The sequence below is a fragment of the Gekko japonicus genome, unplaced genomic scaffold, assembly GCF_001447785.1.
Source record: "Gekko japonicus isolate JY-2015 unplaced genomic scaffold, Gekko_japonicus_V1.1 scaffold88, whole genome shotgun sequence".
Classification (NCBI taxonomy): domain Eukaryota; kingdom Metazoa; phylum Chordata; class Lepidosauria; order Squamata; family Gekkonidae; genus Gekko; species Gekko japonicus.
The window spans coordinates 146,453-171,590 of NW_015160209.1; the positions used below are offsets into that span (position 1 = coordinate 146,453).

The 25,138-nt window shown below is 42.3% G+C and overlaps 1 protein-coding gene across 1 annotated transcript in view; it reads right to left on the reverse strand.

The window, feature by feature from the left end:
- SULF1 (sulfatase 1) overlaps positions 1-25,138 on the reverse strand; it is a 127,408-nt gene that overhangs the window by 51,588 nt on the left and 50,682 nt on the right. The window contains exons 2-4 of the mRNA XM_015408952.1: positions 22,490-22,732; positions 20,289-20,528; positions 2,889-3,040 (exon numbers count right to left, since the gene is read on the reverse strand). Of these exons, the coding sequence (XP_015264438.1) occupies positions 2,889-3,040; positions 20,289-20,528; positions 22,490-22,661 (564 nt within the window). The 5' untranslated portion in view covers positions 22,662-22,732. The remainder of the gene's footprint in view (positions 1-2,888; positions 3,041-20,288; positions 20,529-22,489; positions 22,733-25,138) is intronic.

Genomic DNA, 25,138 nt, shown 5'->3' on the forward strand with positions numbered 1-25,138 from the left:
AGTGGTGGCAGCTACAAGCATGGACGGCTTCAAAAGGGAATTAGATAAGCATATGGAGCAGAGGTCCATCAGTGGCTATTAGCCACAAGGTATAGCTAGGGGCTCTGGGGCAAGTGATGCTCTGTCATCTTGGTGCTTGGGGGGGGGGGGTCAACAGTGGGAGGGCTTCTAATGTCCTGGCCCCACTGCTGGACCTCCTGATGGCACTGGTATTTCTGGCCACTGTGTGACACAGAGTGTTGGACTGGATGGGCCTTTGGCCTGATCCAACATTGGCATCTCTTATGTTCTTATGTTCTTAAGCAGGAAAAGTGGCATTCTACTGACAAAGCAGCCTGGCATAAGTGGAAAACTTATGACTGACTTTGCTGTTCCCCCTCCTCCCACAACAGACCAAAATGCACTTTGAAATCCTGTTTCTGGGGTTCCAGGGTTCTCAATCATTCCCTCCAAAGCTATTTTTATTTTCTTTCTTTAAAAAAGCCTCAGACCCTAATACACATATCTGTATGCAGTGCATAGTTGTTTCCTAAGAAGGAATGTTTAAATATAAACTATACATGGCCCCTGGGAAAGTACAAGCAACTCCCAATTGTTGGGAGAGGGGAACAGCACAGAGATTCCCAAGGATTGTAGATGAAGTCACAGCAGTGTGGTCAGGGATAAGGATGAGGAGAGGGGGGGAAAAGACACCTATGAGGTCACTGAGAAAAAGGTGCCAGGGATAGTGAAAAAACAACAGCAGTAGACAGAGACATTTTTTGGTATTTGATTTATCCTGCTGGATGAACAGGTAACAGCTGTGGCCATGGGTACCTTTCATCAGCTTTGCCTGGTGAGCCAGCTGTGACCCTTCCTGTGCAGGAAAGATCTTGCCACTGTTGTGCATACCCTGGTAACATTTAGATCATATTACTGTCATGCACTCTTCATCTGTCCTTGACAACTGCCTGGATGCTACAGTTGGTACAGAATGCTGCAGTAGAGACGGGCACGAACGGCACTTTTGGGGTTTGGTTCATAACTGAACCACGGATCCATATGAAGCAAGAGCTTGGTTGACAAATCGAACTGGTTTGTATGGGTTCATAAGCCATTTAAAGTTTAAACCCCTGCTTTCTGCTCCCCTCCAAAGTAGCAAGAAGCAGAAAGCAGGGGCTTAAACAGGTCTGAGCCAGTTAAACCATTGCCTTCTGCTTCCCATGAAAAACCGCAGGGAGCAGAAAGTAGGGGTTTAAATGGCTCCAACCCATTCCACTCCCAAGCTTTCTGCTAGCTGCAGCATTTGGTGGTGAGCAAAAAGCAGGGGGGAAATGGCTGGGAGGCATTTCACCCCCTGCTTTCTGCTGTGCGGGATAAGCCGCAGCCAATGGAAATCTGGGGGTGGAATGCCTGGGAGGTATTTCATCTACTTTCTGCTTGCCATGGCTTTTCACAGCCATCAGAAAGTAGGGGTTTAAATGGCTCTGACCCATTTCACCTCCAGCTTTCTGCTGGCTGCAGCGTTTCTTTGCCAACAGAAAGCTGTAGGTAAAATAGCTCAGAGCCATTTAAATGCCTACTTTGTGCTCCCTGAGGCTTTTTGCAGGGAAAAGAAAGCAGTGGTTCATCAGCTGAGCGTCGGAGACTTCCCGTCGCTCATTTGTTTTTTGTAAAGAGTAGAAAGAAGGGGGTTAAATGGCTTGGAGCCATCTAAATCCATGCTTTCTGCTCTTCATAAATTGCACCAGAATTCATGGAAACTCAATGGCAGCTCTTCAGTTCAAGAACATGGCCTCATGAACCTGCCAAAATTCATGATGAATTTTAATTCATGAGCTGGTTCATGCCCATCCCTATGTTGCAGCCAGAATGCTGACTGCTGTGGGTTGTAGTAGAGATCATATCACTCCAGTCTTGTTCCATCTGCATTGACTCCCTATTCAGGGAATAAGGTACTGATGTTGACTTTTTAAGCCCTCTGTGGCTTGGAACCAACGTACCTTCAGGACTGCCTATTCCCATGTGAACCTCCCATCCATTCCAGTTATCTTTGGAGGCCCTGCTTTGGGTTCCCCCCACCATCTGAGGCTAATTGCACAGCAACCCAATAAAGGGCCTTCTCGGTCATAGTACTGAAACTCTGGAACTCCCTCCCCAGAGAGATTCTTCTGTCTCCCTCTACTGTTGTCTTCTGACAGTAGGTGAAAACATTTTTTTTTAGTTTTGTGTTCCTTCACTAACTGCAATTGACCCTTGTCCCTGCTTGTATTGTTATCTATGTTTATATGTTTTACTTAATTATCTAAATATTTTATTTATCATTTTAAATGGTGTTTCAGTGTCTTGATGTTTTAACGTTTGCCACCTTGGGGATCATGTTTAGGTGGAAAGGTGACATAGTAATGCTTTAAATAAATAAAATAAATGTTTGTTTTTTGAGCTTTAGCAACATGGCTTAAAAGGGAGATGAGCAATGTTAATTAAAATGGCCTTGAATTCTGTACACTTATACTGAGAGGAGGGGAAAGGGTTTGGACTATACAACTGCTTCCTAAGAAAAACTGATTAAACATAAACTATACATGACCCCTGGGAAAATACAAGCAATATTCCCTATTGGTGGTAGTGTGGAGCACACTTAGAAAGAGGAGTGGGAGAGAGAATAAAGCTGACACTATGTGGGCAGCTCCAGCTGAAATGACGTTTTTAAAATCGGCACAGCCAGTCACATCTCAGCCAATTAGAAGACCTGTTGGACAAGAGCCCCACTTGGCCCCACCCACTTTCTATAAACACTCGGCAGGCACCAGGAAAGCTGTGGGTGGATGCCATGGTGCCCATGGATAGGGGACTCCTGCCTTGTATGATTGACGCCACCTTATACAACAGAAATATCTGCACGGTACCTTTGCATATTCAAATCCATGCTTCTCTTTGAGACCATTGCGACAAACTGTATAATTGTAGAAACGAGAGTTCTTGATTAATCCAACCCATTCTCGCCAACCAGGAGGAATGTAGCTGCCATTATATTCATTGAGGTATTTTCCAAAAAAAGCTGTGAAAGAAGCACAGTTTAGGTTACTTGAAATTCCTCTTGGTCACAGTTCCTACATTAACAGACCTTTGTATTATAGAACTCAGTAGGACTTAAAAGCTTGTGAATTTTCTACAGGATTTGTAATATATGTCTGTTAAATATGTATATGGATGCATATATTTGGATGTTAAATATGTATACTGATGTATATATTTGGATGCCCTCTTCATCGGGTGGCAACCTCAAGAAAGGACCTTCTCAGTCATGGGAATAAAACCACGGAATTCCCTCCCCAGGGAGATTTGTCTACCCCCATCTATTTGGTCTTAAAGGTGCCACTGGACTCAAACTTTGTTATGTTGCTTCAGACCAACATGGCTACCCACTGGAACCCATCTATCTTTGCCTTCCCACCAGTTAATGAAGACTTTTTTGTCTTTGGCATTCCCTTATTGGTCCTCCTCTTTGTGTTAATTGCTGTACTTATATACAGACAGTTTTACATGTGTTTTAAATCGTTCACTGCCCTATGGGCCTCAGTTGGGTGGAAAGGCGGAATACTAATGTTTCCAATAGCTAAATAAATAAATATCTTCTGTGCAAGTATTTCTAGCCCACTTTTAAGTCAGAATAGTCCTCCTCCTCCATCCCACTAAAGTCTTGGTTATAAAACACTGAAATATTCGTCACTATAACCACGATGACAAAGTGCATGGTAGCATTCTAGCAACTGGGGGTGGGGGCAAGCAATTTAAAACTCAATCAATCAAAACCAAGGAGATCAAGATTAATCCAGGAGGGGGGAAATCAATCTCACAAGCACATCAGTTTATACTCAATAACTAACCAAAAGCCTTCCAAGCAGAAACAAAAAACTTTAACTGTCCTCTTAAAACTTGTAAGGAATTGCCCTGACCTAGATAGCCCAGGCAAGCCCGATCTCATCAGATCTCAGAAGCTAAACAGGGTCGACTCTGGCAAGTACTTGGATGGGAGACCTCCTCGAAATACCAGAGGTGGGAGGCAGGGGTAGGCCTTATTCAGCCACCTCTCTGAATATCTTGCAGGCCCCTGGTAGAGGTCAGTCACCAGAAGTCACCATGACTTCCAGGTGCACACACGGACACATAATTTAAAAAATACCCCAAAAAACCCCGCTTGTAAGGATTCACACAAAAAATGTCTCACAAATGTTATAGCTTCTGTGCTGCCATCAAAAAGACTCTGTCCTATATGGTCACCTGCCAAACTTTTAATAGAAGTGGCACACAAAACAAGGCCTCAGGTGGCTCAGGAAGGCCAAACCACACATGCTTTGGGAGTTCTGTGATAAGAGCTCCAAGTGAAAATATTGAGATGTGCGTGGGGTCCAAATTTAGATCAAGACCACAGCACATGGATAGGCAGAGTTTAAACCTCCCTCCTACACCATTTTCCTGACTTGTCCTGACTTAGTTACCCTTATGAGCTACTATGTGCATGGTCCAAACGACTGCCATGTGTGCATTAGCCCTATAAGAGTGTGCCGTGTTTCACAGACAAGATATGTCCACTTTCATTTGAAAATTTAATTTCTAGTGACTATGGGAAGGGACACTTGAAACCAGAAGAATGACAACTCTAGCAATTCACAGTATAGTTTTTAATATCATCCCCCAAGTAAAAAACAGGGACAGCCCTGAAAAACCTGGCCAGTTGGAAGAAATAAAAGAATAGAATGCCAGAGTTGTCTTAAAGGTAATTCACATCTGTGCTGTAATGTATGCCTGTAGTTAGCAGGCTTATCCACCATCAAAAGAGAAAGGCGAGGCCATGTTTTGACAATCAATAAGGCTACTCTCTTGGGGTTCTAAGATCTCTGTGCAAAATTGGCAGCCCTTGGATGACAACTGGCAAGAGACTAGGGAGAGTGGAGATAGATGGGAATGGCATTGTGTGATGCCTTAACATCATTTCCAGACGAAAACCTGGAAGTGACCTCACGGCATCACGTAATGTTCATAGAATCCTCCTGATCAATGGGATTTCTAGACTATCAAGTGATGCAGTGACATCACCTCTAGGATTCCTAGAGAGATGACATGGAAATGTCAATTCCAGTTTTTCAGCCAAAAATAATGTTGTGGCATTGTCCAGTGCCATTTCCTTGTCCCGGTTTGCTCCTGCTGCTCCTTAGAGAATATGGAACGACACTTCTTAATCTACTTGTTGCAAAGATAGCCAGTCTCTTAATAATACAAAGCTAACCATTTTCTGTCTTACAAACTACCTCAAAGCTCAAAGGCAGACAGGGTTGGCTTTTGCCAAGAGGAGTCATGCCAAAAGTGATCATAATGGGAAATAGTATATTGAGCAGTGTCCAGTTTTTGGGGTGCAAACTAGCGTTCTGTACTGGCTTTAAAGAGTTTCCTCCAGTTCTGCTATTTTAACAGTTCTCTTTGCTTGTTTGATACTTGGCTCATAAAATCTACCTACGTGTTCCAACTGGCTGCAACCCTCAAGTTTTTGACATGCTCATGTCTGAGTACTATTCATGATGGCCTGCAGGCAACTTTATATATTTAGAAACAGAAGCAAGGAGAATTAGGAAGTCATTTCTGTTTGTATAATTAATAAAATACCAAGCACAGCTGAGTGGATTAAAAATGTCATTAAAAAGTAATACCATTTCAGGGAACATCCTTTTATTATTGTCTCTAATGGAGCCCACGGGGATAACGCAGCAGAGATAAATGCAGATTTTTGCATTTTAATGAGACAGATTTTATCTGCATTCTGGCGGTTTTGCTAAGTGTTCCCAAGACACAGTGCCATTGTTTAAACACATGTAGCATACTTTGTCAGATCACAACAGCAGCAGTCTCTCTGAACATGCTCAATTAAGCATGCATAAACAGCAACTCTTAGCAAGGTGAACAGTTCTTACACTTGAGACCAGAACAATTAAAAAACACAAACACGAACACTGCATTTCCTAAAACTTTAGCTGGCTTTATTTTCAATTTTCCTAACAGCTGACCTTTCAGTCTCAAAACAGAGTATAGGATGGCTTAATATCCACTGTTTTTAATGCCCTGCCACAATCTGTAGCACCCTACCCCTGGGGGAGAAGCAGAAATAGTTGGAAGGGCATAACTGGAAAAAGGCATAGCTGGAAAAAAGCAGCAACTTAGTTGCACAGGAGAGGGAAGAGCCAGTGAGATCAGTAAGGGAGGAACAGCCAGGAGGAAGCAACCAGGACTAGATTCAGAGCTACCAGTTTCCCACTGGTTTTACCACAGAATTTCTGGAGATACCCAGAGAAGTGTAACATCTTTTCTGGGTTTTCTGTGGAACTAATATCACACTGTCATAGGGTCGTTAACTCCAGGTTGGGAAATTCCTGGAGATTTGAGGGGTGGAGCCTGGAGATGGTGGAGTTTGGGGAAGGGAGGGACCTCAGAGGGGTACAATGCCATATAGTCCACCCTCCAGAGCAGCCATTTTCTCCAGGGGAAATTATCTTAGTCATCCAGCAGAACCAGTACAGACAGTTGCCTGCTCTGGGTTGGAGAATACCTGGAGATTTTGGGGTGGAGCCTGGGGAGGGTGGGGTTTGGGGAGGGGAGGCACATCAGTAGAGTATAATGCCATAGAGTCCATCCTCCAAGGCAGCCATTGTCTCCAGGGGACGTGATTTTGGTCATCTGGAGATCAACTGTGATGCCAAGAGATTTCTAGGTGCCACTTGAAGTCTGGCAACTTTGTCTAGAGATCAGTGGTAATTCTGGGAGATCTCCAGGCTCCATCTGGAGGAAGGCAACCTTGCACTGTTGCTGTTAAGTATGAAACTCAACGCCGTCTCGTAAGTAAAACAGTGAATCAGCTTTATTGAAGTAACAGGAACAATCAGAGAACACACACAACACAACAGTGGAGCAAAGCTCCCTTTTAAACTATCCCAGGCTGGAGTAGCCACGCCCTAGAACAGTTAAGGACCAATAGGATTACAACAATAACAACTAATCAGATTAGTTCCCTCCTGAACATTTCTCTGCCTTCTGAATGGGTACTTATATACAACAGCCAATAGGATTGTTCCATCTTGCAATCCTTGTCCTGGTCTTAAGCTTTACATGAGATGTTATACAGCCAAGACATAACAGTTGCCAAGTGCTGCCCCCCAAGTCCCTGCCCACCCCAGCCTCCCACCAGTTACTCAGAGGGTCATAATGCTGTACAGTCCACCCTTCCAAGCAGACATTTTCTCCAGGGGAACTGTCTCTATAATCTGGAGATAAATTGTAATTCTGGAGTGCTCCAGACCCCAACTTGAAGTTGACAACCTAGGCATCCCCACAGTGAAGACGGGTTCCCTAGTCCTGGGGGCGTAACAAATCCATTATGTATTTTTAAAACTCTTAGTCCATCATATTTTAGTGACTCCAATATATTATATGGAAAACTTTAGGTAGCCTGCACATACCCTCTGTGAATCACAGGTACGGATGGGCATGAACCAGAAAACTGTGGTTCATTTTGGTTCATGGCATGCCCAGTTCACAAGCCATGAACCTTCATGAATTTTTAAGAGCTAGTAGAAAAGAGTAAGAGTCCAGTAGCACCTTAAGACTAACAGAATTTGTGGTAGGGTATGAGCTTTTGTGAGTCACTGCTCACTTCTTTTAAGAGCTAAACTGTTTTGGTTTGTGATGTGGTAGAATGCCGCTCCCTGGCATGCTAGAGACACCAAACGAAACAATAGGAACCCCAAGTGTATGAAATGTACAAAGATGAAAAACGCAAGGGTAGACCATCAAAGCATTCACAAATTTCACAAGTTACCATTAGACAATAGTCTATTGCAACATAATTACAGTAAAACAATTAATACAGTAGATTTAGTGGTCACAATTTCAAAACATGAATAAGAAATCAAAGAACAGAAGGGCAGGGAGGGCGGGATACAAATCTAATAAATAAATAAATAAATAAAATTTGGTATAACAATTCAATAGTAAAGAAAGAATCTAACAGGTGACTGCTCTATATCCTTTCAGTATAGTAGTGTCCTAAAGACCTCAACGTTCACAAAAAAGGCAGAGGATGTCCCAAAGATAAATTTGCAGCCAAAAACGTCCTTCCTAGGTATGCCAGACATTTCAAAGCATTCTTCCTCAGTTGTACGGCTGAAAAGTGGAACTACAATATAACAATGAAACCAAAGAAACCAAAGAGAGATATATTCCAGTGCATCTATGTGAAAGCCACATCATACAGTAACATTTTACACTCACCCTGATTTCCACAATAATCTAGGCACAGCTCATGTCTCAAATGGAATCTGTGGTTCTCAAAGGTCATCAAACCTTCTGCTGTTAATAAGTGCTTCATTCACAAGCTACTGCAATTGCTGCTTGAATCCTTAAAGGAAAAGCACCTAAATATAGGCTGAAGTATAAATTTCTTCTCTGATAGTTTTGAAGTTTTTTAAGCCCAAAGAAAAATCAATGAATTACATCTATTTTATAAAAGACCCAAATCTTCTGCTTGGTATTCTACCAACTGGTCTTATTGTTTAAAGAGGAAGCACCTGATTTTGGGCTATAAACTCCAGACCCTATGTATCCTACTGGTATTGAGAAACAGAATTCAAGAATACAAAAATGCCTGTTTCAAGAATGAATACCCTATAAGAAACTCATATATACCCACTAAATATGTTGCCTGCTGCTCTTGGTCTAAAAGGACAGGCCCAAGGGTCATTTTGTAGAAAAAGAGCTAGGGGAACTCATTAGCATAACTCATTAGCATATGCCACACCCACTGACATCAGGGGCCCGGCGGTGGACCTGCAAGGCTGGCGGGAGTGCGAGGAAGCCCCGCGAAGGCCCTCCCTGGCCCCAGGCAGGCAGGGGTGGGGAGAGGCGGGGAGGAAGCAACTTACCCTCCCTCTTCTCCTGCCTCCTCCTGGCTGAATGAGGGCTGGAAGCGGGGCGGCTGGAAGCAGGGGGCAGGGCTTCGTCATGTGCCCCGCCCCCCTGCACCTCACCCGGGGGAACTGCGTTCCCCTGCGACCCCCCCCCCTGAAATGAACTCTGGACAGGCCCCTAAATATAAGCTGAAAACGCAAGACTCTGATTCATGCCAGCTGGTGTTAAGGTGTTCAATTAAAAAACGAATCTTGCCTCTTTCTGTAATAAGATTTGGTTTATATTTCGTCTATTGTGTGCTTTGTTCTTATGTACATACATTACAAAAAACCTCATTTCTTCTGCTGAATGCCCTGCCTGTTGGGAGTGTTCCATCATTGAAGCTAAACTGACTAAATTAGAAATGCGAGTGTGTTCTAACATACGGGTCGTAATTGATCTGGTGGATATACCCACATATTAGCACCCATACGGGCAGACTGAAAGGTAAACAATGTTTTTAGCGGAACACGTGGAGAAGCTAGAACAGCTAACACGTGTTCCCTGAATTTGATTCTCAAACGTTCCTCCGTCTATCATAAATTTACACGCTGCACATCTGCAGCACCTGTGAAATCTGCTTGCAGGTTTAGGAGTTTCATCATTAAAATTCGCGCTGTCTGTTTTAACTAAAAGGTTTCTGAAGTTACGATCCCTCCTAAAACCAATGTGTGGTGGTCTATCACATCCAGGTAAGTGTGCTACAATATGCCAGTTTTTAATCTATGACTTGCTTTATGTGACTAGCTAATCCAGAGTATTGGAAAGCACATGAAATCCGCTGTCTATCTTGCCTGACCTTATATTGTAACAACTGCTGTCTATTCGTCTCATCTGCTTTGTTTCGAGCTCTTTTGGTGATATAACTGGGATAACCCCTTATAGAGAAAGATTTTTCAACTTGGTCAGCTTCCATTCTGTAATCACTGTCTAGAGTTGAATTTCTTTTGGCTCTTAAGAACTGGCCATTAAGCGATGTTAGATCTCAAATGATAGGGGTGAGTTGATTTAAAGGCTAAATATGAGTTCCTATCCATTGGTTTATGAAAATTTTTAACCACTAATCTATTGTCATCATTAATGTACACCATGGTATCAAGGAAATTAATTCGTTGTTTATCATAATGCACATCAAATGTAATAGAATCATGCAAGTCATTAAGTCAATCCACAAACCCATATGTAATACCAACATCATTAATCAGTAAAAAGAATGGCATCAATATAACATTTATATAGCCTGGTGTTATTATAATATGGATTTTAATCAGATAATATATATTTATTTTCAAACATCCTCATATATAAGTTGGCTAGACTGGGAGCCGCTGGGCTTCCCACTGACACACCGCATGCTTGTTCATAAAAGGAGTCACCAAATCTAAAATATTTTTTCCCAAGATTCAGATCTAACAGCTCTGTCAAAAAACAGGTTGGTGGGTCCTGTTTAGTTCTCTGCATAAAGACATCTATAGCCACCACCCTCACTTCATCATGTGGTAAGTTTGTAAAGAGGGTTCTTACATCCATGGTGACAAGAGCCATATCCCCATCTACTTCTTGCCCTTCTATAATCTGTATGAAATGGGTGGTGTCTTTAATATAAGATTCAATTTTATTGACAAAGGGTTGTAGGAAGAAGTCAATATATTGTGCTAACGGTTTAAACATAGGACCAATCCCCGACACAATTGGTCTAGCTGGGGGAGGGTTGCCTGTTCTTATAGATCTTTGGTAGCCCATAAATTATTGGGGCTCTGGGATATTCAACATATAGAAATTTAGATACTGATTCATTAATATATCCCAACTTAAGAGCTTCAGTGATGGTAATTTTAATCATTCTTTGTATATGCTCTGTGGGATCCTTAGTTAAAGATCTGTAGTGGTTGGTATTATTTAACAAGGTACCCATCATAGTTAAATAATCAGTCTTGTCTGCTTCTTTTATGACAATATTAGAATCCTTGGCCAAATTGTTCACAATCCTACATTCATCTAAGGTCATATTATGCTGATTATAGTGGCAGGGAATCTCTCACTGACTCTCCTCTACCTGGGCTCCAAGTTTGGTGAGGATTGGATTTACGAGATCCAAGTTACAGCCACCCAAAGAAGGTGCCCTCATCCTCCATGGTTTACTATGTAGCGAAAAAAACAGCAAAAAAGCCCCACCACCCAAGGGCAATAGAAGCCCAGCAGAACAGAATCAAAGTGAATCTATTCAGTAGAAACTGAAAGTGGGTGGCATTTTGCAAGCCCAGCAAAACCAGTGCAATGTGCCCAGTAGAACCAGTGCCACTGTGGCAGTGAAAACCCAGCAGGACTAAAGTCAAACCAGAGAATCTCTGAAGTACAAACTGAAGGGGGGGCATTTTTGCAAGCCCAACAGAACCAGTGCATGTACTAGTGCCTAGCAGAATCGAGTGCCAATGTGGCAATGCCAGTTCAATTACAATCCAAGCAAGGGGGGCGTTTTTATAAGCCCAGCAGAACCAGTACAATATACAGAGCGCCCAACAGTACCAGTGTAATCACACAGTGCCCAGCAGAACCCAGTGCCATCCACAGGACTGATGTCAAGCACAGAGTCACAAATCCACCAAGGGGGTGGGATTTTACAAGCTCTGTGGAAGAAAATGGGAAGTAAACACAAAAGAAGGCCAGTAAAGTGTGTTTGAAACTGACAACATTGTTTCCAAGGCTGGATAATTCCACCCTCCCTGTTGCTTTAAAGTTTGGTAAACATTTTGTTAAGCAGAGACAATCTGTCTGGAAATGTATACATTCACAAAGTGGCATGAATCTCCATGAACTGCTTGAAAGTTCATGGAATCTTCACGCTGGTTGACCTTCCATGAACCACCCAAAATTCGTCACGAACTTTAGTTTGTGAGCTGGTTCATCTCCATACCTAAGCAAAGGGCAGATTTCCCAACAGTTCATATAGCATTTATAGTGATCAGATCAATACACACCAACAAAATTGTAGATTCCACACACACACACATGCAGAGAGAAACATGTCGATAGACTCCAACCACTTGGAAGATTCAAAACACACAATGATCCCAAAGAGAATCCAGTCACACAGCCACATAGATTCATGCTGATTCTAACCTGCAATAGACACAGGTGAAAGAGCGAAAGGAGAAGAGGGATAACAATGGTTTGGGATTAATATATAGGCTCAGTTCAAACAAAGCATCATGGAATTTTTAAATTTTATTGATGGTTCCATTCAGATATGATGTGAAACCATGGTTTTATTAAAATAGCTAGTGCATCATATGATTGCAGGCCACTCCACTAGAGTATATCAGAGTATGTCAAACCAGGATCTGAAACAATGGTTTCAAATTGATTAATTAATCTCTCATTCATTCATCTCTAATTAGTCTTATGGCTTCATGAAACTTATGAATGCAGATAGCTCACTTCTGGCTAGTTCCCTGGTACCGCCTTCCTTAGCTACCTTACAATTTCCTTAATATTACCAGATACTTCCTCTGTGTTTCCCTAATTCTTTCCTACTTTTTCTCAAACTCTGCAGCACTAAAGAGCACATTTGTACTTCCTTAAGAATATACCAAGGGCTTCTGCCTGCTTCATGTTCTTACACAGCCATCAGAACAACACTCCTGATAACGTCATCCCTGTTGGGGATCTACAATATCAATTTCCTTGTTTCGTCTGGCATTTTCTTTTACTTTGTGGGAATCACTTCTCCCTAACTGAAGCCTAAATTCAAGCCTGGAGTTTTCCAAATAAAATATGACACACATGCATAAAAAGTGATTCCACAGAGCATCCAGATATTTCCTACATGCTTAAAAGAGTGGCAGGCTGCTGCCAAATGGATAATGATAAGCATCTTGCCAAGGGAATTGTTCCCTCTAACAATGATGGAAACAGGTGATATGCTATACTACTGAATACTGGAGGGAGAAGCAGGGAGAAATGTTATTTGTCCATGAGCCCTTCATCCTCAAAGACCCACTTTAATCACTGGGATCACTTGGCCAGTTCTGCCAGGGTACCAGATGACCAAGAAACCACCTTCAACAGGGATGTTGAGTTTCTAGACACTCTAAATGACTGTGCTATGGAGCAGATGGTCACGGAACCTACCAGGGGAGAGGCGATCCTTGATTTGGTCCTAAGTAACACTCAAGACCTGGTGAGAGATGTAAAAGTGATTGCACCGCTTGGAAACAGTGATCATAATGTTGATGAGTTCATCATTTGTACAAATAGAGAATTGGCCAAAAAGACTCACACAACCATTTTTAACTTTAAAAGGGGTAATTTCTCTGATATGAGGGGACACGTGGGGAGGAAACTGAAAGGAAAAGTAGAAAGGGTCAAAACAATTGGGGAAGCTTGGGATCTATTTAAAACTACGATCCTAGAAGCTCAAAAAATATATATTCCGCAGGTTAGGAAAGGCACAAAAAGGTATAGGAAAAAGCCTGCATGGTTAACAAACAGAGTAATGGAGGCTGTAAAAAGTAAAAAGAATTCCTTTAAACAGTGGAAAGCTAGTCACAGTGAGGCTGATAAAACGGAACACAGGTTATGGCAAATAAAATGCAAGTCTGAGGTCAGGCAGGCAAAAAGGGAATATGAGGAGCATATAGCAAAAAACGTAAAAACCAACAATAAAACTTTCTTCAAATACATTAGAAACAGGAAACCAGCCAGGGAGGCAGTGGGGCCCTTGGACGACCAAGGGGTAAAAGGAGTATTGAAGGATGATAGGGAAATGGCTGAGAAGCTAAATGCATTTTTTGCCTCCGTCTTCACTGTGGAAGATGAGAAGTGCTTGCCCACTCCAGAACCACTGATTTCAGGAGGGGTGTTGGAAGACCTGAGTCAGATTGAGGTGACGAGAGAGGAGGTCCTAAAACTGATAGACAACTTAAAAACTGAAAAATCACCAGGCCCAGATGGCATACATCCGAGAGTTCTGAAAGAACTCAAATGTGAACTTGTAGATCTCCTGACAAAGATATGTAATCTTTCCTTAAAATCTGCCTCCATTCCTGAGGATTGGAAGGTAGCTAATGTCACTCCCATCTTTAAAAAGGGTTCCAGAGGAGATCCGGGAAATTACAGGCCAGTCAGTCTGACGTCGATACCGGGTAAATTGGTGGAAACCATTATTAAGGAAAGAATTAGTAGGCACATAGATGAACAAAACCTATTGAGGCAGACTCAGCACGGTTTCTGTAAGGGAAGATCTTGTCTCACTAACCTGTTAGTGTTCTTTGAGGGGGTGAACAAACATGTGGACAAGGGGGATCCAATAGATATTATTTACCTTGACTTCCAGAAAGCTTTTGATAAAGTTCCTCATCAAAGGCTCCTAAGTAAGCTCAAAAATCATGGGATAGAAGGACAAGTCCTTTTATGGATCAAAAACTGGCTAGTTCATAGAAAACAGAGAGTGAGTGTAGGTGGGCAATTTTCTCAGTGGAGGGTGGTAAGCAGTGGGGTACCGCAGGGATCAGTACTTGGTCCACTGCTTTTTAACTTGTTCATTAATGATTTGGAGATGGGAGTAAGCAGTGAAGTGGCTAAATTTGCGGATGATACAAAGTTGTTCAGGGTGGTGAAAACCAGTGAGGATTGTGAGGCACTCCAAGGGGATCTGTCAAGGATGGGCGAGTGGGCGTCAACATGGCAAATGGGGTTCAATGTGGCCAAGTGCAAGGTGATGCACATTGGAGCCAAAAATCCTAAATATAAATACACATTGATGGGGTCTGAACTGGCAGAGACTGAGCAAGAGAGAGATCTTGGAGTTGTAGTGGATAACTCACTGAAAATGTCGAGACAGTGTGTGACTGCAATAAAGAAGGCCAATGCTATGCTGGGGATTATTAGGAAGGGTATTGAAAACAGATCAGCCAATATAATAATGCCCCTATATAAATCAATGGTGAGACCTCATTTGGAATACTGTGTGCAGTTCTGGGCACCACACCTTAAAAAGGATATTATAGCTTTGGAAAAAGTGCAGAAAAGGGCAACTCGAATGATAAAAGGGTTGGAACACTTTCCCTATGAGGAAAGGTTAAAGCGCTTAGGACTCTTTAGCTTGGAGAAAAGACGACTGAGGGGTGACATGATCGAGGTTTATAAGATTATGCATGGGAAAGAGCAGGTAAAGAAAGAGGTACTTTTCTCCCTTTCTCACAATATAAGAACTCGTGGGCACTCCATGAAACTGCAGAGCGGTCGGGTTAGAACGGATAAAAGGAAGTACTTCTTCACCCAAAGAGTGATTAACACATGGAATTCACTGCCACAGGAAGTGGTGGGTGCTACAAGCATGGACGGCTTCAAAAGGGAATTAGATAAGCATATGGAGCAGAGGTCCATCAGTGGCTATTAGCCACAAGGTATAGCTAGGGGCTCTGGGGCAAGTGATGCTCTGTCTTCTTGGTGCTTGGGGGGGGTCAACAGTGGGAGGGCTTCTAATGTCCTGGCCCCACTGCTGGACCTCCTGATGGCACTGGTATTTCTGGCCACTGTGTGACACAGAGTGTTGGACTGGATGGGCCTTTGGCCTGATCCAACATTGGCGTCTCTTATGTTCTTATGTTCTTATGTCACACAGCCACAAAGACCTGCAATAGAATCAGCTTCAACATCAGAGCTTTCCCTCTTTTCCTAGGCTCACAGGAATAGAAGGTTAAGTACAGCTAATTGGCTTAAGAGACACCTAATTTGTATATTTTAAGAAACTGTTTCTAGCATGCAAATCTGGGCTTGCCTGAGAATGTTGGGGTTCTTCAAAGGCTGCATTCATAATAATCTCATTGGAGTTAGTAATGAGAACAAAAATTGCAGCAACAGTCTTTCTGTACTGTAAGCCATTTCACACTCATATTTTAATAAACATGCTTTCAGGTACATCTGTTGGAATCCTAATGAAATTCAAATTATCTTATAATTAATATCTTTTGACATGAGGAAACATTGGTTGATTATTTGAAACCTAAGGCTCAGAACCTGTGACTGCTGTGTCTACATGCACCAGACGGCGTCTGCTGCGGTGCATGCTTCCTCTGTCTCTAGCACTTCTAGTCACGCACAGGCTGACAGAAAAGCATTGATCTTGCACAAATAGACATCCCGGAAGCAGAGGAAGCACACTCCCCAGTGCACACGGGATGCAGTCACAGGATCCAAGCCTAAGTCTCTGTCCTTCACTGTACTGGCCATAAGCAGCTAAACTGTAGAACCCCTGTATGTAAACAGTAGGTACACATCTGATTTCCCCAAATATACTTTGCTGATCTCTAGAGTAAAAAAAAAAATCAACCAACCTAATTCACTCCCCAATCCACCTCTTTTTATGCCTACATTTTAAGTGTTCAAATTTTATATCTATATTTGTGGGACATAACAGACAAGAATTTATTTATTTAAAACATCTTTATGCCTCCTTTTGATCCAGGCATGGTCCCCAAGGTGGCAAACATGAAAACATTAAGACACCAGAACAATTAAAAACAACGTTTAAAATTATAAAATAATTAAATACTAGCCTGAGACCCATGCTTCACCACGATGTTTTTAAGTTCTGTAAATCCAGTTATACTAATGATGTGAAGTTTGAAATGTAACATTTGTTGTAGGAATTCTAATGGAGAAGATTGTAGTGTAAAAAATGAAGTGAGACATACCTACTGGTTTTTTCCTCTACTGAAAGACCTCTCTGTAGACCACATTGGTGGTTGTGCCCTCAGGTGCTAGGATCACCACCAGGCTGCTTGATGAGTTCACTCTGGAGCAGGTCACATAGAACTATCCATGTGAGAAGGAGTCATCCTGCCAACTTCAGTGTCTGGCCTTGGGATTTGTTGATGGTCATAGAAAAGCAGACCTTGAGGAGGAACTGTAGCCTCTAGAACTCGAAGTGGTTTTCTGATGGTATGAGTGGTATGCATGGTATGAACACCGACTCTCCCCAAGCACTGCTGCTGAGCAGTGTGGCCTCGATGATGTTCCTGTGCAGGGCCTTCACTTGCAGACTGGTGCCACTGCAGAGTTTGGGTGGGTTGAGGTTCTGCAGCAGCATTAAAATACACTGGCCCTGCTTCTACACCTGACAAACACCCGCCTGTCTGGTGTAAGGGGGGGGATTGTGCTTAAAGGCATTGGGGAGGTTGGGCCAGCAGCAGCACTAAGGCAATTCTGCTGAGCAAGCCTCCCTGATGGCTTTAAGGACTTCACGCCCCTTCCAACCCTTGACAGACAGTTGTCTGTCAGGTGCAGGAGGAGTAGCGCATCTGAAGGTATCGGGGAGGCTGGGTCAGCAGGATTGCTAAGGCAATGCTGCTTGGGCAACCTCCCCATTGGCTTTCAATGCTCTGCTTCTGTACCTGACAACCATCTGTCAGGTGGAGGAGGAGTGGGTGGGAGTGTGTCTAAAGCCATTGGGGAGGCTGGCCCAGCAGCATTGCTAAGGTTTTCTGGTCTGGTGGCCTCCCTGATGGATTAAAGTACCCTGGCCCTGCTTGTACACCTGACAGATACCCACCTGTCTGATGTTGGGGAGGAGTATGTTTAAAGGCATTGAGGAGACTAGGTTGAAGGGTATGTATGACATAGGATCTCAGTAGCCACGAAGGTTCTATAGCCACACACTAATACCGGTTATGGCAACTGGGCCTTGATTCTTTGTTACATTCTCCACTCATGCTGACATAATATAAGAAGTCATCCTGTTATGAATGGGGGTCACTCTGATACTGAAAATAATACAAGTTCATGGAATGTGTAACCAGATCTCCAGCTGCACTAAAAGGTCAAAAGTGGAGGTTTTAGGGCGATGCACAGCAGAAAGGAAGAAGAAGAAGAAGAGATTGGATTTATACCCCGCCCTTCACTACCCAAAGGAGTCTCAGAGCGGCTTACAAATTCCTTTCCCTTCCCCTCCCCACAACAGACACCCTGTGAGGTGGGTGGGGCTGAGAGAACTCTGACACAAACTGCTCTTTTTCAAGGACAGCTGTGCCAGAGCTTGTGACTGACCCAAGCTCACATCAGCAGGTGCAAGTGGAGGAGTGGGGAATCAAACCCGGTTCTCCCAGATTAGAGTCTGCGCACTTAACCACTACACCAAACTGGCTCTCAGAGAGGCCTGACCTCTCTTACACATGCATGCACATCTAGCTGAGTTGGGCCAGAGACCATCTTTTCCAGTATTATACTGGGAAAATATCAATAACTGGAATCTCTTTGGTGATGGCTGGTACCCTGGCAGAAGGAGTCCAGACTGGGATAAAGTTTCCCCTATGAATTTCAGCTCATTCCAGAAGGGAAAATGGAGTCACCTGGTTGCCAGGTGAGACCCTGACAATCCCCAGGATTTTGTATGACATTTCAAGCTGTTCTAAGGGAAGGAAAAGTTACACTCCATGAATGGAAGTCTTTGCACCTACAGCAATGCTATACTTGACTGAACTTCATGGTTGGAAGCGGATTTCTATGAAACTTTTCCTTCAGCAAATCAGTCACTGGTCATTACTGATGAAGAAGAGATTGAGAAATCCACATCTGCTGAAACAATTATACCAATTTGGTCAAAGCATCTACACTTGGAACCCCTGATGTACTCAAAATAGACACCTTTTAACAGAGTAGAATGCAGATTTGCTCATTAGAAAATAAACTACTTTGCTTCAAAGCAGACAGAGAAAAATGAATCTGAAAACTACTGCCAAAACAATAAACTTCTCAATTGTAGCTGGGAAAAAACTGGAATCAAGAAATGTCCACCTTTTTGCATAATTAGTGAATCACATGACAATCAACTGTAGTTGTACTCCAGCAGATGTAATTTTCAAAAGAAACATTCATACTCAATTACAACCATAGTCCTCTGCCACAAGTCGATAAGATAAAGTTAAAAAGAAAACTCTACACAAACTTGAAACAGGCCAAGGAACATTATATGACAAGGAGACCTAGTCTTGATTGATTAATTAATAGAAGGAGGAAAGCTGAGTATTCCTTTCAGTGTAAAGGCCACCATAATTAATAGGATAAAGGGGTCCACTGATATATCAGACCAAAAATAGCCCAATTTTTAACTGAAATTTACAGAAGTATTTCTGGAAACAAAAGTAAAAACCAGATAACTGTATGTATCAGTTTTCATAACTGCACAAGTAAAACTTCTGGCAGAAGAACCAAAACCAAAATTAAAACTCAGTACCACACCAGAAAACAGTATTCTCCACTGTTTACACTCAGAACTGCTTCATATGTAACACCAGCTACCATAAGATGTTAGCGGGTGCCTTTCCATGAAGAACGAGGTTTGCCTAAGAGGCCATCCTGGAACTCAAGCCAATTTTAATCATGAAAGCAATTCTCTCCTGCCAAAAGAAGAGTTTTGTCATACTTAAAACTGGCCTGAGCCATGAAAGATCTAATTTGCATATGGCTTCCTGTGTGAAAAGCTTGTGACACCCAGCAGCCAAACAGATAGTACACAATGTGCAAATCAGATCTTGGTGCCAAAGTGAAGAACGTGCTTATTGACACTTTCACCATCATTATAACTCTACTGCAGAACAGAGAAGTTGTCATGCATATCCATAAATCACCTTGTTATTTCAAATGCACACAAACCCATCTAGGAGAATTAGTATTTACTCACACATGACAGGTAGGAAACATGAGGCCAATGACAGAAATTCCAATCTCTGACAAAGGAGTGAAAAAGACTAGATGCCCTTTTAAACTAGTCATGATTAAGCAAATATAGGGATTACCATCAGAGCCTTGAGCCTTATTCACTGTTAGAAAAAGTATTATGACAAGATTTTTCTAACCTTTCCATGTCTTTTTATTATAGAAATGCTTCTTCATAATCACACCTTTTGTTCACCTTATTTAAGAATCCTTAATAGAACAGACTTTCAGTGCAGAGTTGCACCCTTCTAAGAATTGTGCTGTAAAGGTCCTAATAGGACAGCAATATGCTCCCAACAGCAGGCCCCCTTCCTAGAATATGACACAGGAAGATATACCTCCTCTAAATATGAAAGTTCCATCAAGTTATGGTGGCTAATAGCCATTGACAGTTAGAATCATAGAATCATAATTCTACCCAATATTAATATTTAATATATTTTAAAATGCAAGACATTTAATTGTACTTCCTTTAGTATTCTGCACATACATCAGTGCCCTCTCTTCCGCAAAGAAATGTCATTTGTTACAGAAACTGTACGGTTGGATAAACACAACCTTTTGGAAATCAAAGTGTTAAAGGTAATACACGGTCTTACCAGTCCTATACCCAGTGTTGTTGAGATATACTGCAAAGGTTCTTGGTTCGTGAGTTGCTTGCCAGGAAGGCGAAGAGCAATTCTCATTGTTAGTGTAGACATTGTGGTTATGAACATATTTTCCTGTCAACATTGAAGATCGAGATGGACAGCACATTGGGGTAGTTACAAATGCATTGACAAACGTGGCACCTCCATTCTCCATTATCTTTCTGGTTTTATTCATCACTTGCAAGGAGCCTGGAGGAAACACAAAGGACTATATCAAGACTTACACAGTTGCTAATGGAGAGCAAACTCAGAACTCATTGTACAAGAACTTTAAATTTGGCATATCTTCAGTACTCAGACAGCTGTACAGATCTCTCCTCTGTTAACTTGCTCAATTCAAATTCTAACAAGATAAATAAAATACATAATTTAGTCAATAGATTTGTATGGGGATGCATGCTATCGATGGAGGCTGGAATGATTTGATCACTGTGTCTACAATGCTGATTACTTCTGGTTCTAGAATTATGGGATTACAACAGAAGCAGCCTCAAAAAGTATGAAAATGCTTTTGTCTATAAGAGAGATTTTAAGAAGGATGACAAATCCACTGATTTAATGTCTTCAGCAGAAATTAAAGATGCCATAATAAATCCAGAATAAATAATAAATTCAGAAGAGTTATATAGCTCCAGTGAATCAGCAGCTTGTGCCATCTTAAAGGGTCAGGTGATACAAAGCAGGTAGCACTCCAGAAGCCTCTCTCCTTCCTCCCTCTTAGCCTACATTCAGGGCTAAATAGTTGTCTAACTCTGTATAGATAGCACAGGCTAGCCCGATCTCAGAAACTAAGTAGGGTCAGCCCTGGTTAGTATTTGGATGGGAAACCACTGCAGAATACCAGGGACACTATGCAGAGGCAGGCAATGGCAAACCACCATTGAACATCTCTTGCACTGAAAACCCCACAGGGTCTCTGTAAGTCGGTTGAGAACACTACTATTGAACAGCAGCCACCACACAAAAATCCAGCATGGCACAATGGTTAGAGTTTCAGACTAGAATCTTGGAGACTCAGGCACAAATCCCCACTCTGAGTATAGGCCCAGTCCTATACTCTCGGCCTATCTTGCCTCACAGGATTGTTGTTGAGGATAAAATGGAGGAAGAAGAGTACAACGTAAGCTTCTTTGGGTCCCCATTGTGCAACACAGTAGAGTACAAATGAGGTAAATAAATAATAAGTACAGCTGAAGATGTGGGGCAGATAAAAGGTTGGTTAGTTCATGCATGGGAAGGAGAGAGAAAAAAGATGAGGATATGGGGCTTATCAAGAGGAAAGAAAGAGGAAACAGTGTGGGGCAAGGGATACAGGGGAAAGTGAGGTACCCCTCAAGTCCTTAAAGATTCCCTGCTTGTCATATATAATCAGAATAAAACCCAACTATCATCTTTATTCACAGTAGTATGTATAAAATCAATGCTATACCTTAAAAAAGGGCCAACCACCACATTTTTATTCTGTCTTTCCTCAAAGGAATTCAGGACAGCATACATTGGTTGTCTCTTCCTCTATTGTATCCTCAAAAGCAAAATGAAAGCCTGGCTCTGCCTGACCACAGGTAATTTCGTGAGTTTTAAGACTAAGGATTAGAACTGAGATTTTCCCAATCCCGCCCAAACACTTTAGCCACCAATACACTATGCTGGCAGTAAACTTACAGTTAAAATGTGAACAGAAATCTGTATACATATGAAAATATATGTATCAGGTGTTTCAAATGCTTAAACCTTATAGGAAAATGGACCATCAGCTGCAAAATTAAATACTGCTGACAGGCAGCTTTCTGCTATTCCATTTCATTAGAAGTAGCTAAACATTAACATGTATTGACTCAGCAATGTATCTTTCAACCGAATGCCAATCAATTAAGATGTATCCAGTGAAAGGAGTGAGTTGATGTCAGACCTCCCCCACCCAAACAGGATCCCTAAATCTGTCAGGTGTGATGCCATAACTGAATGACAAATATGCCAAGGATCAGTTATGGAGCAGAAGATGACTGGGGGAATCCAACTCAAGATCTTCTAGTATCAGCACACAGAGAAAACTTGGCTATCTCAGCATCACTGTATCCCCTCCAGCCTCAATATGACCTTTTGGTGCATGACTGAATGAAATTATGCCACAGTACATAAAAAAGACTCACCAAGTTCCACATCCTGGTCATCTGTGAGTACAAGGATAATGTTTGGTCTGATATTTTTTCGCTCTTGCAGCACACGTCCTCTGAACCTTGGGGATTTGACAGTAGTACTGAGACTCTGTAGCAGTTCAGTGCCAAGCACAGTCCATATGAGTGCAATGAAATACTGATTCATTGTAGTCTTCCCAATACTGCAGTTAAACAAATACCTTGTGCAAATGCTTCTGGTCTTTAAATTTTCAAGCTCTGTCGAAAGAAAGCGATCCAGTTTAAAATTCAACTTGTAGTAAAAAAACACCAGGTCAAAAGCACCCCCTCAATTCTGTTCACAATTCTGTTTTTAAAAACCCACTTTGGTGAAGCATTTGTCTTCAGTAACATGGAAAGACAGAGGCCAATTAAATTCCCCTCTGCTTACATAACGGAATCTAACAAACTACACACCTCCTGTTGCTGTAAGTGAGACAGAGGATACCTTAAGAAGTCCACATAGTGATACAATCATGTGCTTGCCATCCTTCACCTCCATACATGTTATTACATTTCTACAAATCTAAGTCAAATGAGTACTCATTTGAGCTCCAGGGCACCTGAAAACCACAGAGCTTTTAAAGGTAACTTCACCTGCACTTCAGAAGCAGTTGCAATTGGCATGGTAACATTATTTGCAGCTGTTTTAGTTCCTCTTTGCAGCTGGACAGAGAGCTTGTCCTAAGTGACAGTCCAGATGATTTTACCCAGCACTGTGAAAGCCCACATGCCTAACCCTCATCAGTCAGCAATGAGATGGAGTGCTTCATGTATAATGCACAGCAGCCCCAAGCAAGCTCTTGTTTCCCAGACTCTATTTTCAGATTTGGCTCTCTGAGCCTATCAGACCCCTTCCTTGGGGTCTGTCAGTCAACCAGCTGCACAATCCTAAACCCCAATGCATCCTCTAGAGAGAATATCTGTGGGCTGTGACTGAGCAAAATGATTGATTGGCCTTGCAGCTAAAAGGTTAGCCTCTTCTGCTTCAGCATTTCTTTGCTCTGTAGATAGGACGCCTTCTGGAGGAAGAAACTTGTGATGATACTAGCTTAATTTAGAGGGTTAGCTTGCTATTTTTTTATTTTAAAAAATAGTTGGGATGGCAGACAAAATTATAGGAGACTCCTTCCATGGGAAAGTCTGCTTGGAAAAGATGTGACATCAGTCTTAATGAGAGTGGAATACAACTCATCAGAAGAGCATCACTCCCACACCTGAGACTTCACACTTAGACATGCAACATTAACTAGTAGGAGATAAATCAGCAGAAATAATTAAGTGGAAGCATAGCAGAGAATGAGAAAAAAAAAGGTCCCATCACTCATCGAAAAAACGCAACAAAGAAGAGATGGGGGTGGGGGTGTTTGACGCAGCCCACCAGGAATCTCTATTACAGATGAATTTTTTTTTAATTACAGGATTCTATTTTCTTTTCACACCCACCCATTCCTTGAAGCCTCACAAGATATTCTATAAGCAGCTCCATGCACCTCACTCTTCGGGTGATAATTTCACTTGGGAGAGTGCAAAGGCATTTCAAGAACAAAAATCCAAGCGTCTACAAGCAGAGAAATCCTGTCTCCATTGTCTGTGTACAAACATTCCAATCTCTGATTGACATCACTGTAACCTAAAGGCAGGATGCCGGAGGAATCAGCAGTTTAAGTTAAATACCATTGCCCTGACTACATGACATTCAGATAAGTAGACTAGAAGTCCGTAACTAAACATAGGCTTTTGTAAAGAGAGAGAGAGAGAGAGAGAAAACTTTGGTTTTTATCTATCTGCTCTAGCTAAAGACAGAAGACACTGCAGAAGCAGATTATAGGCCAAGTCAGTCTTTTCCTGTCTGCTACAGCCACCACCACCTGCACTTAGCAAAAAAGCTAAACAGAAATGTCTCTGAGGATTGTTTGCTAAACAGACAGCCTTGGATTCCTCACACAAAAGCCAAAAGAAGGGACATGAAGGGGAGGGGGTGAGAATTAGCATTTTCCGGGTCAGTCGGTGCTGCATAGAAAAATATTTCACACAATGTCATTCCAGTAAAGGACAGTCACCCCAAATTCACTATGCAAAACCCTGGCAGACATAGTTGAACAATCCTGTCCCACTTTGGAATAGCAATCCAGGGCATTTGTAGCCAAGGTTCCATGTCTTCAGTGGTGGCTGAACAGGGGTAATACCACCGAGGATGCTGCCACCCTTCCTCTCACCACACTCAGCAGCTAATGTCCCCCCCCCCCATTCCAGATTAGTGTTGCCAACTCCAATTTGGGAAATCCTTGGAGATTTGGGGGTGGAGCCTGGGAGGACAGGGCTTGGGGAGGAAAGGGACCTTAGTGGGGTATAATGCAATAGAGTCCACCTTCCAAAGCAGTCATTTTCTCCGGGGGAATTCATCACTCTTATCTGGGAATCAGTTGTAATTCAGGGAGATCTCCAGGCCCCAGCTGAAGGTTGGGAACCATATTCCAGAGGCATCTTTCAACACAGCATGGAAAGTCGCACATCCCCAATAGGGACTCCCAAACACATGCAAAAGGGATCTTGTCTTTAAGGATTCTTGGGGAGCAAAGAAGGAAAAGAGCACTAGCTGCTCTGGAATAAGGAGCAAGAAAG